General features: G+C 35.1%; 1 protein-coding gene across 5 annotated transcripts in view; it reads right to left on the bottom strand.

Annotated features, from left to right (window-relative positions):
* LOC105385660 (teneurin-m) overlaps positions 1-16,908 on the bottom strand; it is a 392,514-nt gene that overhangs the window by 169,378 nt on the left and 206,228 nt on the right. For 4 of the 5 annotated variants that reach the window (XM_038111852.2, XM_048625225.1, XM_048625224.1 and 1 more), the window contains exon 1: positions 4,903-5,146. The exons of the other annotated variant lie outside the window; for it this stretch is intronic. In XM_038111852.2, coding sequence (XP_037967780.2) covers positions 4,903-4,936 — 34 coding nt within the window. In that variant the 5' untranslated portion in view covers positions 4,937-5,146. Of the gene's footprint in view, positions 1-4,902; positions 5,147-16,908 lie in introns of those variants that run through there. 5 annotated transcript variants of the gene reach the window in all.

Genomic DNA, 16,908 nt, shown 5'->3' on the forward strand with positions numbered 1-16,908 from the left:
TTAAATACAAACGGAATACCTCATCGACGTATTTTCCCGGATCCTCATTAGAGTCGTATTTAACTACACTCTGGCTTTGTATTTCATTAGAAACATCTCAATTAATCGGGCGAAATGAATTAACAGTTGATTAGACACCGCTCCCCTGCCTGTTCCTTGTATTAAATAATTGGTATTAATTCTACGTCAGGATAGTTTACATAGTTTCAAGATTTTGAGCAGATTATAATATATGAGTTATCTTATGCTTACATCGTCGTCGTAGGTAATTATGTTCCACATAATATGAATTTGTTGACGATGTGACTTTTAAAGTAGCTTAGTACTGCATAGTTAGTCAATGTTTTTTAATTTATTATTATTCAATTATTTTAAAATTTATTTGGTTAACTATATCACTTTGATTTTATTGAGTATCTGCTCTTTTAGTTTCGTAGTTTACAGCAGCACTGCGCTAACTCAAGATTGGTCTGCTGCATTTAGCTGAGTTGAATGAATTGTGAGTTCTGCTTCTCAATAATAGATGGCGCTAGGTGTATCATTTTGTGAGCGGCGCAACCGTGACCAATGCACGGACCCATTCATTTTGTTTTTTCCCTCTTTCCGTCTATCGTCGACCCAATTCCATTCTTATATCCGAGAATAATCGACAAAGGGAGCCGTTGGTTCAGAACTAAAGATGTTATTTCGTATAATCATAAAAAACTCGTTTACGAAATACACTTACACGGGTGTTATCGACTGTTATTCAGTTTTTTCTTTCGTTAATAATTTAGATGTAAGATTTCGACGCTTTTTCAATTTACTATTTTGTTTGTTTGTAAAATGCAATCATGAAAATATGTAGTACCTCATCATCATCTACCAAAAAAACACATAACTAACGAAGATATATTATGAAATTTAAGCACTAATAAAATATCTTTCATCGACTCATCCAAGAATTACAACACTTTAGCCATAACCACTTTAACAGCTTAACCTAATAAGGAGCTGCATTCTTTTAAGACCCTTCGAGCCTTAAACTCCCACTTAAATTACATAACATAATCCTCTGCCATGCTACCCAAAAACGACTTAACACTCCAATATACGTGGCATCATCAATCAATACAATCCCATACATAAAAGCATAAGCCATACTAAATATGATAATGAAACGTATTATCCATTCAACGGAGCTATTGTTCCGGAAAATCGAAAAATAGTACCGTCTTGGTAATATTACATTCATGTATTCATTGGAAACACACGGTGCTGTTACTCGTACTAAACAATACCCGAACGAAAAGCATAATGATAGTGTTTATCTTGTACATTATTAGTTACTAACAACTCAACGCATGGTGTACTTAAACATTTCATTTCTAGATTTATATCTTACTACCCTCACTCAGATACTGAAATAAAAGTCTAAGTACTTGTACATTATTTAAAATTAGCATAAAGAAAAAAGTTTGTACAGCTGTTGAGATCTAAATCAGAGTCACATTTCCAGATTAATTTTATATCATTAAAAGCATTTGTTTCAATGGAAACTAAATGAATGCAGAAAAGAACAAAACAATGAGCACGGCGAGACGCGAGCACAATATAGTACATTCGACAGAATATCGTTATTAAATTAAGCGGGTCATTGAACTGAATTAAATCCTTCAAGTTATTTGTTATTGTAATTTTTAACTTGAAATGTCTTTTTATCAAACAAGACCATCCATTTCAGCTATAGACACAGGCTAGGCAAGTCAATCTAGTGATATACTATATAAAGCTAGTAGTGCAATCAGGAATTCAAATTCAATTCACTGATTAATTTTGCGGTTAACTCACTCACTCTCAGATGTAGTGGTACTTGAGTCTTCACTTACATCACAATGTTCCCCTCCCACACGCACTATATGATATAATATTATCGTTATCAACCGAATGATTGATGTTTAACCTAATTTCTCGCTAAAAGCTCCCATCTGCTTCCTACTTGTGTGGCTCCTAGACATAGTCGTCGATACAGCTTGTAATTACCAGTCATTAGAGATGTATTATTAGACGAATAAACCCATTTGTGTTTTACTCTTCAATTTACTGACATTCCTGTGCAGGAGAGCTCTGAATAAAACTATTCGTTTTCCACTCTGTACGTTACATGTGAAAGTGGTTTTTATTTTGGGCAATGAATCCAGTTTTGGTTATTCCGTAAAATTAAAATCGACGAGTCAGTGAAGCAACTCGGCGCATTTCACTTGCGTGGTTGCAAAATCCTGTTGGCAATATCGCCGCTGTATGGACATCTGTCCAAAAAAGGCTCGATACGCTCGTCCACTTCAGTTTGCAGTTGGGACAATTTATACCCAACAATCCCCACATAAAAAAGGAGTTTTGCAATAAAGTGTACAAAAAAGCCGTAAGCTATAGCCCGGTCCTTTAAAACCAATTTGTCTGAACTTTACGATCACGGTAAAAGCATCAAGCAATAAGCGAAAGTATTGTGTTTTTATGCCTATTAAGTTTGATCGTTTACCTAACCATAACTCTTTTATTGGTCGTCTATAAAATGTTATCTTGACGTTTTTTCTTGCGCATCGAATGGGCACCGGTGCCTTAATTGCGGGGGGTTTATTAAAGCATCCTCTCCAAAATTACCTAATGTCAGGTCACAATAGATAATTATGATTTTGTCGAGACGTGGAGCCATATGTTGGTGGTTGAGGCAATTAGAGTGCAGTGTTTTTGTTTTGTCCCCAAACGACATTGTGTTTCTGGGAAGCGAATGTTTGTTCAAGAGTCGCACGTGGGAGTTCCGTCGTTGTCTTTCTGCCGTTGGGATTCATGTGTCGACTTAGGGTTAAATTAACCGTGACTTAGGGGAGATTGTTAAGATTCCGTGCAGGTCTGTTGCCGTCACTCAGAAAGCTAAACATGCCACCCGGTATTTACAAATAAAAACAAGAATGCATTCAATAAAATTTGTTCGTTTTATTTAGACACTAATATAGTTTGTCTTTATTAAAGTATCAATAGCGTGTATCATCCGGTAGCCAATTGTGAATTCGATATCGTTGCTGTTGCACCGAAGGCAAAAAACAAAGGTTAGAATGACGGAGCAATTTCAACGCTGGGATGGATAAATTTAACTAAAATTATGCGCCTTGAACTAGACCAAACAAAACGAAAACACGTTTCGATTGTCCGGATGTAAATTACACAAAAACTGAATAAAACAGGCGGGATTGAGTATCTTTTGATAGTATAATGGGAGCGTGCGTGCTCATAGCAAAGTTTGGGCGGATCGCGCGGGTGGTCTGGGACACTCCTGCGGTGAACTATTTAAATATTACGTAGTTTTTGTCGTTTGTTTGTGGATTCCATACGGAGATTTATGTATGTTTAAAGCGAAGGTGTTGGGACAAGTAGGTGTGATTTGTATAGCTTTATTGGCTCTTGGTGTCAATGGTCATTTGGAGAAAAAAATACACTTTCGGCTGTCCGAATGAATGAAATATCGGTTTAAAACGTGTTGGTTTAAAAGGGAGACCGTTTTTTCGAAAATTTAATCTGATTTATGTGAACAGTGAAATTATTGGAATACGTATAGGATTTTACACAGCATTACGATCACATAGTTAAACGTCGTTATATTCGTATTACATAATTATTATCTCTGATTACTTTCATCGGTAGCACGTATCACGACTTCCAAAATGAGAAATCAACGGCATATTGTTCTTCAAGATTTGAAAAGTCATTTTTCTTAATTCCTTTGACTTGACCATTGAATGATTTCACGACATCAAATCGAGTTGCTGCCCCATTCACAGCTCGTTCGTTTGTTGGCCCTTTAAGGTCTTAATTGAACAAATCATCATCAATTTATTTCAACTGGCAACCGTTTCTTGATGTCTATTTTATCGAGTCAAGTTAAAGGATCAATTTGTATCGTTTAAATATTTAGAAAGTTTAATAGTTATTAAATTTCATTTTGGTATTGTAAACAATTACCTTTCAAATATTTATGACTAATCTTTAGTGTTCATAATTACTAAAGATCGATTGTTTTTCGATATCTATATCAATAGATATTTTATACTTTTGATCTACAGTAAAGTTCTTTATTTATGTCAACGATGAATATCTGTACTTCTGGACCTGGTCATGTCTTATCATTATTATGTATGTTAACACTAAAAGCTATTCCACTGTCATTAGCTCTAAGTAAATTCTTATCAAGAATAAATATTACAAGATTAAAATAAATTCCACATTTCAATTCCTTCTTCTATAGAGATGTCGAAGAGATGATTGTGTTGCAGTGTCATGTTCACTGAGTCAAGTAAATATTATTTGCTCTTAGACATTTTGTTACGAAATGGTTTTCACGAGTGAACTTATTGTTTGTGCTTGTCGATTCCATGTGTTTTCTAACGTTTACGTAATTTAGAGGGAGCTTATGTTCACTTCTTATTGGATTTTAAACTTTGTTTACATTGACTACCGCAAAATGTTTTGTATCACAGTCATCTGTAATTTGGTCATTTTGTTTATTTTGTTTTATAAAAGCTTCTGTTTTTTTTGCCTTATTGTTTTTTTTTGGATTTTAGTCCCTAAAATTTTATAACACCAACATTACTAAGTCATTGAGTATATCTTATTAGAACGTCCAATATCAATAGTACCTACGTTCATTTAATGTGAAAACACTAACGCGTTTTTTTTTCGTGTTTAAGCTACACTGTTGTAGTTACATCGAGATTAAATAACATATGTAGGTAATAAATATGAACCGCATTCGCTGAAAACATCGAGCCACCGAGCCGCAGTCTCACAGCCAGACCGCAATGCGAACAAGGTGGCAATTTTCCATTTCCGCACAATTTTCCCTTCAGCCACCAAAACATAAACACTTACGTTGATCGAAGAAGCAGCGATCCAGACCATTCATAACGGTGCGGACAACCGCATAGTGCACTCAAACACAATTTCGTTACGTTCACAACATCCACTAACGTGACGTCACACTCAAAACAAATCACAGGAACTGCGTTCTCACTCACAGCACAACGTCAGGGTGGGTGCACTCGGTTTGACCCGGCGCGGAGTCCTCAGGAGATGTGGCCGGGACGACGGTCGGCGCGCGACTGGCGAGTGCGCGCGGCGCCCGGGGCGGCGGGGTGGAGGGGCGCGGGGCGGAAGGGGTGCGTGAGTTCGGAATCCACTTCCCACGTGCTCGTGTCCCGTCTCTTTCCCGCAGGATGGGTTAGCTTTTTAAAAGCTCGGCCCGTTGACGCATCTAGATGTTGTGGCCCGCAGGCGAAGCTCCGCTGTAACCTTGTTCGCATGCAGCGCTAATAATAACGCGCGGATAACGCCAAGTGCATTTTTATCGCACATTTATCAGTTGAGTCACCGAGTGCAACTAAGGTTTTCGTGTTTGCTTTCGGATTTCCGGTTCTCTTGTTTGATTCCTTCTCCTCCGGCTCGCAATGTAAATTTGCGATTATTTATATCCGGTATTAATTTTCTTGTTGTTTGACTTGTGAATTTTGATTTGAGAAATTTGAAACAGGATTTGTTGAGCATCAAGGGATAGTTAGCTGGGTGGAGGGTCGACACAAAAAGTTAATGTGTTTCTTAAAAAGCTATTCTGGTGGTCGCGTTATCTGGTTGTCACTCGGCAGAGGGTTTTTACTGCTTTTTCGAAGTGAGTCTAAAGTTAGATACACACTGGTCCTTTGTTAGAAACTTTAGCGTTTTGACGCGCCTTCATTCGGTTCACGTCTCCGTTTTGATTTACGATATAAGTGGGAGCGAAAACTTTGGCTTTTTGTCTTAGAAAAGGATGAACAGTTTTTTATATCGACACCGACAGTTACATTACAGCCGGATCCAGCGGCTGACGGTATTGTTTACTAATTGACAGACAAAAAAGATTAATGATAGATGTAATGTTGGATAAGTGCAAGATTTTTTATCGGTTTCGTCTATCTTTTGATGTTCGGACAGATATTAATTTATTAGATATTGATTCATGTTTTTGTTAAGAAAACGTGCACTGGTAAGAACTTTGAATTATCCAGTGATGAATAAAGCAAAAGAGTCATATATTTATTTATTGATTTTACTCTTTATTGTACAGATATTACAAATATAAATACATTTACGAGTCTAAGTATGGACAAGCCGTCATATATTTGAGCAACAATATCCTGCCTGAGCTAAAAATCCTTTATACTTAGTTCAAAAATTAATCAAAGTAACTAATACTCCTCTCCATTTATATCAGAGGTTTTAGATTAGTAGTAGTCCTATTAAAACTGTCTGTCTACATAGTCCTTAAGACAGCAATAGGTTACAACGGAAAACCTCTTTAACCACTAAAAGGCGTTTGAAAAGTGACACCGCAGTTCACAATAAAGTTATGAAAACGGGAAACCTTCTCTCAAGTAGTGAGTTCACTACTCATTTTACACAGTTCCCTACTGGAGCAACTTGTAACTCACACCACTCCGCTCAAGTACTAACTTCTAGCTTATCTTTGCTTTATTTTTAACCTTCGACGGAAAAAGAGGGGTGTTACTCCGTGTTACAAGCCAAACGTATCTGTGTATATGTCTGTGGTATAGGCCCTAAACAGCTGAAACCGTTTGTTTAGTTTTTTAGGTTATAGGTAATGTTAACCCGAGATTCCAAGATATGTTTTATTAAAATCAAAAAATCAGTTCAATAGTTATGCGTCTTTTAGTGTTGAATGTCGGGGATTATTAACGTTGACTAGTCTGACTAGCCATATTATATGGAATTTGTGGGGAATCCGCGGATTTTTATCCCCAAATTTGGGGAATTCGATCAGGATTTTTGGGGATTTTGATGAATTGGTTTTGGCAACCCTGCCCTTATATGATAGCTATACCCACCTACAGACCATCTTTGCTGTAGGTACTTAAATTCACTCACAATCTTTAATCTACTTTATTATTGTGGGTATTGTCACTCTATAGATACAACAATTACTGCTTTTGCAGTGCTGAAATAATTTAGTTACATTACCAACGCGGCTCCCCCTAAGAGAAATATCGATTTTGTTCCGCTACATTTAGCTACAAATTGTGATAAATACATCGAATAGTTCACCTTTGACAAGTTTGATGTATCGATAGAAATGTATTAGAATAGGAATTTCTATAATGCGACGCGAACACTGCAAATAGGGTGCTATGTTAGGGCTGAGGGAGGTGTGACGGGAGGGACCATCACTGAAAACGTTCCAGTGACAAAAGCACCGACTTACTCCTAAACGGAAAGGCTAGCTTAATTACGCCGTCTGCAACATTGAAGTACATGTAAATTTGAGCTATTTGGTGAGCCATTTTGGAAATGGAACTTTTCATTGCTCGTGAGTTTATATGGAATTTGAACCATGGTTAGGTAATATAATAAGAATACTTTTTTTGGCTAAATAAAGTTAATTACTTCTTGTAAAACTATGACGTCGGAACTCCTACTTACTTTAAGTCCGTTACGCACTTTGACTGAGTTAAAGCGACTAACCGTCTTGAACGAACAAGCTATAACACCTTCACATGTTTGTGTGTGTGTCCGTGTGTGTGTGTGTGTACGTTATGCATCATCACCACACGCTCACCCCACATTAGTGCACTAAACTTAACAATAACTTAATTCTAAGCAATGAAGCGGGGTGCGTCCCATGTGGATTCTAACTCTTGGCTAGGGCTGTGAGCAGCCGCGTATGTCTTAGGGCTGCGAATAGCTGAGTGTGTCTGCCTGTAGCAGGCAGGATATAGATGTTATTTGAATACACCGTTCCCCATGTTGAGACATACAGTCAATTTAACTTCAATGGTGAAGAATCAACTAAGATAAAACTACGAATTGAAATGCTAAGGCATTCGTCATAAAAGGTTTTATTCTACTCTTAATTTACTAGGTATATAGGTAACAAATAAGTTATTTGTAATCATAATCAGAATAAGTATTATTGCTTTTATAAAAAAAGGCGTGTATTTTTTACGATTTTATTAACAACCCTAACAAGCTATCCGGAGTCATTTCACCTTGGGCCGCCGTCGCGAGCGGACGTCCCGTCGCCCGCACGGGAGTTTCATTGAAAAATAAGAAAACGCAACATCAACATTTTATATCGGGCGGCAACATTTTATTTATACATTTCCAGCGTGCGGCTGACATGCACTTGATTGTATTGCCAGTTGTAAAAATTCACGAGATATGTGCGAAAATTGCTTACGTCTGTACTTTCAGATTTTGCGGGATGGTGGCGAAAATTTCAATACGAATAAGTATTATTCGTGAACTTTGTCGTGTATGGATTTTCAAGTGATTCTTGAATTTTAAACCCCGCCTGTAAAATACGGGTGTTATAATTTTTATGTGAGTGTTTGTCCGTGAAGTATGATCGAAGCTTCGAAACAGGTGACGGATAATTAGTTTTTTCTTGTACCTATTTAAGTACCTACCTAGTTCAGATATTGCATTATTTTTATAGGAATTTATAAAGCAACGAAAGGAAATCAGTACATGAACATACTCAATAGTATTTTGGACAAACATACACGACATATCAGGAACTAAGTAAAATAGGTTAACTATATTCCGTGAAACTACTGTTTTGTTACAAAATAATATATGGCGTTCAGTGTTTGGCGTTTAGTCATTCGGTGAATTTATTGATTTAAACATTCTCGGTCTGACCATAAAAACTGGACACACGATAAACAGATGTTTAGCGATGATAAACAGATGTTAAGTACTGTGTTAAAAACCCATTTAACTATTACTTACACAGTTGGTAAATTTACTAATTTAGATTATAGACTGATAGAAATGATAATAAATCTTACGAGAACTAAGAATAAAATAGTCCTGGGTGGAAACATGAATGTCTATAACCCGGTTAAAACCTTAGAACTATCTTTAGTTTTTGTTGGATAAGGATGAAAAAATCGCCTACCCTTACCTGGATTACGCGAAGCAGTGTTTAATATATGTATGAATGTTAGTTTTATTTCAGTCGTAGCTAATAATTTTGTAATTCTATTTCTATCTGTTTTTCTACTACCGTTATAATTTATTTACTCACAAAAAGTGCCCTTTGATGTGCGATGTTACCTGCGAACGGAGAAAATATTATTAGTGAGTATTTTATTTTTCCAATAATGTTATTTACAGAACAAAGTTACTGAGGATACTGATGGAGGTTTGTTTACTCTTTTATAATTTTATAACAAAATCTTGCATCGGCGTAATAATACAATCAACTAGAATTAGTCTTATCTTCTTAATGATAAGACGCATCACATTCAGACCATTCAGTATTCTTTGTGTAGAAATTCACACAAGTGCGTCCACTTCATTAGCACTACCAATCCCGCGTTTCTCCATACACTTATGACAATCCGTTTGGTCCAATACGTACGATATACGATGCCAATAGGTTGACGCGTACCTTAAAAAAGTGGATGTCTAAGAATTACTCTCAGACCTCATCATAATCTCTTATCCCGAAGTTGGGAAAAATATTTGTGGAAATAATATATGTCTATTCGAACGTACCTAAAAATAAAATATACTATTATGTTGTCATAGATTAAAATCTAAAACGTATGTAAAATTCTTATTTAACACTTTTGTGATAAATAGGTATTGTGCTATTTGTGCTAGGTAAGGATAGGTACACGGCGACATCAGGCACAACTAAGTAAATAAGTTAACGGAAAATAAACTATTAAAATACCTAATATTGAATTTAACAGTATCATATTTAAATAATAAATACTAGGTACTTATAAGGTTGGTTGGATGAGGAAGGCCGAGGACCGAGTGTTGTGGCGCTCCTTGGGAGAGGCCTATGTCCAGCAGTGGATGATTATTGGCTGATGATGATGATAAGTATTATTAAGATAAATATTAAATAAAAATAAATATCAACCACGCAATTGTAATAGACAAGGAAAAACGGTTTGCTTAATAATATTAATTAATGAACACAGCACGGTGTCATGTGATTCATCATAATGATGTAATAGTGTTGTTGTTTCCATACGAATAGCCTGATTTCAGTGTTTACATAGAATTGATATAATATAGTATATGGAATCAGTATAATTTGGTGGAATTCTGGTTTATATAACCCGCACTAGGCCAGCGTGGTGGACTAGGCCTAAACCCTTCCTTCATTGGAAGGAGACCCGGTCGTGATGAGGATGGTTTACATACATCTAAATAAGTGCATGTATTTGTTGTTGTACACTCAGTGTGTGCTAAACTTAATAGCTCGACATTATAATATATGGTCTGATTTTGATACGATGTTCCGAACTCCGAGGTATGCTCAGATTCTATAACTCCCTATCCGGAAAACGACATAACGCTGAGAAAGCCAACACAATCCTAAACGCACGCACACAAAACATAAATTATAAAAAGCCCGAGGAAAGGAAAGCGTTCGAAAACTTAAAACTACGTTTTACAACTCCACTCGCACATAAATCCTTTACTTAATAGTAAATAAAAGAAGCAGTTCCATTATACCACAAATAACAATTCAACCCACACTAGCTCGATATAGTCGTACACAGAGCTTAGAACAAAAAATAAACGTTTGAAATATTATTGTTTATAGTCTGTATTGTAATAGGTATAAAACAAAATAGAATCATAATATTGATAATTATTTCTCGGAATTATAGCATTACTGGCGTATTATTAAAACTTACTTTGTTATATGTCTATGGCTAATAAATTTTAAGCAAACTTGAATTTTCACTAATTTATCACCTAATAAGAGATTTATAAATAAGTTATATTGTTGGTTATATCCAAACTTTTTGTTTTCAAACACGGCTATTATCAATAATGATAGTGTGAGCTAAGCATTAATTATGACATAAAAATGTGATGGTTTGAGTTTGAGAGACGTTTCTGAAATGGGGGGCGTGGCCTCACTTAGCCGCATTATCATTAAAGTGGAATAAAAACAACACGATATTAGTCGGCCACAGGTCGATAACAATCTGGACTAAATATAATTGACGGAGACTAAGTTTTTTAACGGATTCATATTTAAATATATTGTAAAAATATTTAAGTGTACATAACATGACTATTATTTGGAGATCCTAACTAATATTATAAATGCGAAAGTAACTGTGTCTGTCTGTCTGTTACTCTTTCACTCCAAAACTACTGAACGGATTTGAATGAAATTTGGTATACATATAGTCTAGACCCTGAGAAAGAACATAGGCTACTTTTTATCCCGGAATTCCCACGGGAAAACTTTTTAAGGCGAAGCGAAGCTCGCGGGAACAGCTATATATTATAATCGCGTGCGGGACATCGATGCCATCAGGTGGCACTTTTAAATAATTATGTACCTAGGTATGATTAAAATACTAAGTAGGATAATATTTATGAAAAGTTAGTGATTGTTACACTAATTAATGACTCAGGTCTACACAGAGCTTAAAACATTCACACATGAAAATAAAATTATTAACGGAAAAAAATAACCTGTTGGCACGAAAAGGTCAATTCCGCGCTCATCCCAAATTCACACTCCCTAAAAACTCGCCGGAAAAAAACGCATTCTATTCTGACACAGCGGGGTCTGCCCGAACACTCGGTGCCCTATGCACCCGCGGGCCCATCCGAACTGTCAGTTTAAAAATAGACGCGCTGCCACCACTCGGCCCTGACCGCTGCCACTTGACGGGCGCTTCCTGTGTGGTCACGTGGCTGAGTTATGTTTGAGAATAAGTTTGGATTTTTCAGAGCTTAGGCTAGAAGAGGGTCCAGCTACCGACACACCACCGATCTGTCAAATTCATACAAGTACAATGTTTCATACATATATTATGAGAAATACCTTATCTAATCACCGGCATACTGGCTACATTTCCAAGTTTATCCGCATCTAGCTAGCCTAATTGATAGATTGAATTAATATTGTAAATTAAATTAAATTAAATTAATTTTTATAAATTTCATTAACAATTATTAATTTAAAATAAATTTTCATTATTTCATTTATTTGTAATACTTAACTAGAATTGTTCACTGTTTGGAAGGAACTGGTTCCTGACACACAGGTCACCCTAGTTTAGGAACCAGGGCTACCCCACTTTGTATGCTTTTACTTATTACAATAAAGATATGTTTATGTTTATTAGTTTCCTATTGCCTAATTTAAATAACAGTTTAAGTAACCGACAGCGACACATTTAATTCCCGATTTTCTCTCACTTGCATAGATCCGAAGACCAGACAGGAGCGACCCGCGCGCAGCATCAAAGGCGCCGGCGAGTTCAAAGCGCGATCGCCCGCGGTTATTATACCGAATATGATTACATCGAGCCGTGTAACTGCGCCTTAACATCCATTGTGAATCCGGATAGATTGAGAGGTTTCTACTGCGTGCAGAAATTCTTCCACTTAGAGAAATTCAGGGCTTGTTTGTAGTTATTTTGTAACTAATTTCCATCTTTTTATTAGGGTAAGCGTCCATATTTTTGCATTGTATTCAACGGACGCATCGCAATCAGTATTATTGGGATAAAAAATTCACACAACTGCGTCCACTTCACTTCGCCGTTTCTCCATAAATTTATGAAAAACCGTTAGTTTCGATACATAAAATACCGATAGGTGGACGCTTACTTTAAAGAAAAAAGAAAAACATCCAACTACCTACCTCGTAGAAGCACCTCACTGCATCCAAACAGAGATTCGTTTAAAACTTTATAACCACTAAAACTACATTATTCACCAGCCACACATGACACAAACAGAACAATTTGTAAATAAATAAACTTTTACAAGACAACGTTGGTTCGCTCTAAACTTCGCCTTAAAGTTTAGCTTCTTCGTCAAACACACTTTGTGTTTTTAGTCAGAGCCTAACGTTATTTGGATTGTACATTTTAAAAGAACTAACTCAATTTTGATTCATATTTTTTTCTAGTAAAAATAATTGGAAATTTACTTTCATCGTCATACATTGATAAAAGCTTAGTGTGGGTTGCACCATTTAACTTTAACTATTACAGACGTCAAATCCCTTGAAGATTGATCTGTCTCGCCAAGAGATTTGACGTTTGTAATAGTTAAAGTTAAATGGTGCAACCCACCCTTAAAGTACAGTATACTTACTTTAAGGGTGGTTACTTTTTTTTGGCTAAAATTAGAATCTAGCATCCCCTCGTCTTTCTCAACCTACAAAATATTTTATTTACGAAATTCGTTGATTTATTAAAAGGGTAAGGCTGAGTAGGTGGACGTGGCTTATGAAATACGATTACCTAAATCTGAAACATAACATGAACAATTTCTCAAGTTGAAAGGTGCACTCAAAAATTCATTGTGTTCAAACATAATCAGAACAACATTTTATTCGATAAATAAATGAGTTTATAAATATTTTCATAAGGAGTTCATAATAATTATATGATCTGCTACAGTTAATTGAGTTAGTGTTTTTTTTAAATAATGTTATAATGTTTGCACGTAATTGTAACCAATTGATATTGATAAAAGATACATTTAAAGATAAAATATTGGTAATTATAGGTTTTGAAATCTTTTGTAGGTACAAAGTCACTACCCAAGGATTTTATACTATGTACTCATATTTTTTTTATATTAAGTTGTATTTAAATTCTATCAGAAATAATTATAAACTTTCGTAGGTATATTCGAAAATATAGAAAGAGTAAGTATGTAGTTTCTCAGAATTAATAGAGATAGGGACAAAGTGGGTCAAACTGAAGCCTGATGGCGCAGAAGTTACGCCGAGTTTCAGGGTCCGGGGCACTCCCAAATGATACGATTCGAATTTTTAATTATTATTTAAATAAATATTTTTAATTAAATCATTTATTGCATATCAAGATCCATATTTGTTAGTTTGCTTATGCTATGTTAGTAATAAAATAATAGTACAAATACACAATATAAAAAGTATAAAAGTAAGTAAGTTTTAAAATAAATTCGTTTTTGGTTTTAAATCTTTGCTGATTTATTTTTGCTTTTTGATTTGATAACATTGTAATATTATGATTTATAAATGTAACGTATTCACTGCAGCTGTTGTTGAGGCACCAAAATGATACGGTGAATGTGACATCAAAATAATAATATACCTAAATATTTTAAAGACGGTGGAAGAGTTCAAGATGAGAAGATTAAGAAATCGATTTTTTATATCATTTTAATAAAATGAATATGTCAAGTCACTTTTAGAGGTAAGTACAGACTTTTTACTTTATAGTATCGAATAAATTTATAAAAAAACAATTGTGGTGAATGGTGATAATAAAACTGGATGCGATAGGAATGAACCGATCTGAAAGCACAATCGTCGGCCGCCGTACGTAACAATAGGTACCTCCTGTAAGTTTCACGATAATTTTAATGACTTTTAGTTTCCGACAGTGTTTTACTTACATACCTAGCTGAAATAAACTTCAGTTACAGAAAGTTATTGGCAGTATCTATTTTATGAACAGATTCATTTTAGTATACAGTGCTATAGAGTAAGCCGAAAAAAAATACTGAATGGTTTTTCAAAGTCGTAATCGAATAAACTTTGTTTAGAATGACTAGCTGAGTCACCTTTCTAACACCCCGTATCGGTCACAATTAGTATCGAGTTCTTATATTAAGTATAGAACTTTACCTAACCAGCTTATTATTTTTAGTCACCAAAATTTTATAATCCTTAAAGAGTTTTTAAGTGCCCAGTAAAAATCCTTAGAAAAGATAACAAAATGAGTCAACAGTCAGATATGATTCCATTAGGAGCTTCCGTAAGAGGGCATGTTAATGTTCGACATTATACAAACTAGAAAACGTGATAAAATGACCAATTAGTTGGTCACCAAAAGTTTTCGTGCAATGTTGATGACATAGTTTATGTAGGTATGTTTTGTATATTACATATTTAGATTTGAAATAAGTATCACACGTTTAATTGTATTAAGATTAGTTTAATATTGACCGTTTTGTGAATTAATAATTAAGTATGTTGAGATTATTGTGTTATATTCGTGTAGGTATCCACCAAGAATCAAACCACTACTCTAATGAAGTTGTCATAAAAATGGATGACAAAAGTAAGTATATTATGTATTATATTTGAACTATTATGCAAACTATTGACAAAAGAGAAACAATAAACCCACCTTACTGTGTTGGCGACATCGAGATAAGACGTTAAAATGTTCGTTCAGATAAATGGTACATGAACAGCCATTAAAGCTTTGACAAACATGTGTTGTTACTTTCTCAATTTCACTATCTCGCAGCTATCTCCACGGTTTGCATAGAAAACATTGCAAGTAATAAGTAAGTATGTTACAATATAATAGTATCAATATCATGATTACATAATATTTAAACTAATTCATTGTGTAGTCTTGTAAGTTCTATCCCTCCCGTGATGATGATGTAAGCGCTTTAGAAAACTATTATATTGATTTTAATGTCAGCGGTTTCTGCGCATTGAAAACAATATAATGTACCTAACGTCATTACAATTCAATTTAATTCTAAGTTTAATTCCATACAAATTACTGCTTTAATAATATATTGAAATCGTTTTAAAATAAAACCATTGCATTGCAGAACCGTGTTGTAGATAAAAAAATGTTTGGTTGATTCATAATATTATATTTTTATGACAACTGCGGTGGGTTTTATCATTGAATGTAGCGTCATTCATAAAACATTATCATCGGTAAGTACTCACAAGAAAGCTTTATATTGTGTCACAAACAACAACAAGGAAATCATCAATTATTTATTACAGACGAGTATATTTAAGTTTATTCACACCTTCAGTCGATAAAATGCACCGCACGCGCGAACGTACAAACATTGTACTTCAGATTCTATACCGCTCTTATTTCTTACAACTTAACCCCCTTATTCATAGAGAAGTTACAAAACGTTTTAACTAATAAACTGTTTTGTCCCTCTCTGTCAAAGAATAATTTGTTCTTTGACAGAGAGGGACAAAACAGTATATTTGTTAAAACGTCTTGTAACTTTTCTATGAATAAGGGGGTAAGAGTTTAATTTGACTGAAATTGCCAGAAGATATAAACTACTGTACCTTTATCTAACAGTAACGTGTAGTTATTACATTCCATAATATCTAGGTGAAGAAGTTTCATTTTTAGGGTTCCGTAGCCAAAATGGCAAAAACGGAACCCTTATAGTTTCGTCATGTCCGTCTGTCCGTCTGTCCGTCTGTCCGTCTGTCACAGCCGATTTACTCGGAAACTATAAGTACTACAGTGATGAAATTTGATGGGAATATGTGTTGTATGAACCGCTACAAAAATATGACACTAAATAGTAAAAAAAAGAATTGGGGGTGGGGCCCCCCATACATGTAACTGAGGGATGAAATTTTTTTTTTCGATGTACATACCCGTGTGGGGTATCAATGGAAAGGTCTTTTAAAATGATATAAAGTTTTCTAAAAAACATTTTTCTTAAAGTGAACGGTTTTTGAGATATCAGCTCTCAAAGTCGTAAAAAGTATGTCCCCCCCCCCTCTATTTTTATAACTACGGGGTATAAAATTCTAAAAAAAATAGAGGTGATGCATGCTAATTAACTCTTTCAACGATTTTTGGTTTGATCAAAGTATCTCTTATAGTTTTTGAGATAGGTTGATTTAACTGTAATTTTGGTTAAGTTATTGTGCTTACTACGGAACCCTTTGTGCGCGAGCCCGACTCGCACTTGGCCGGTTTTTAAGACCTAAAACTACAGAGCTTAAAGATTAAACAGCAGTTGTAGGTTTTACAAAAACTCCTTTTACTCACTTAACGACTGCAGCCGAAGCAGCCGAAGCAACCGAGACCCACGGCT

This window comes from Plutella xylostella, chromosome 13 (genome assembly GCF_932276165.1).
Source record: "Plutella xylostella chromosome 13, ilPluXylo3.1, whole genome shotgun sequence".
NCBI lineage: Eukaryota > Metazoa > Arthropoda > Insecta > Lepidoptera > Plutellidae > Plutella > Plutella xylostella.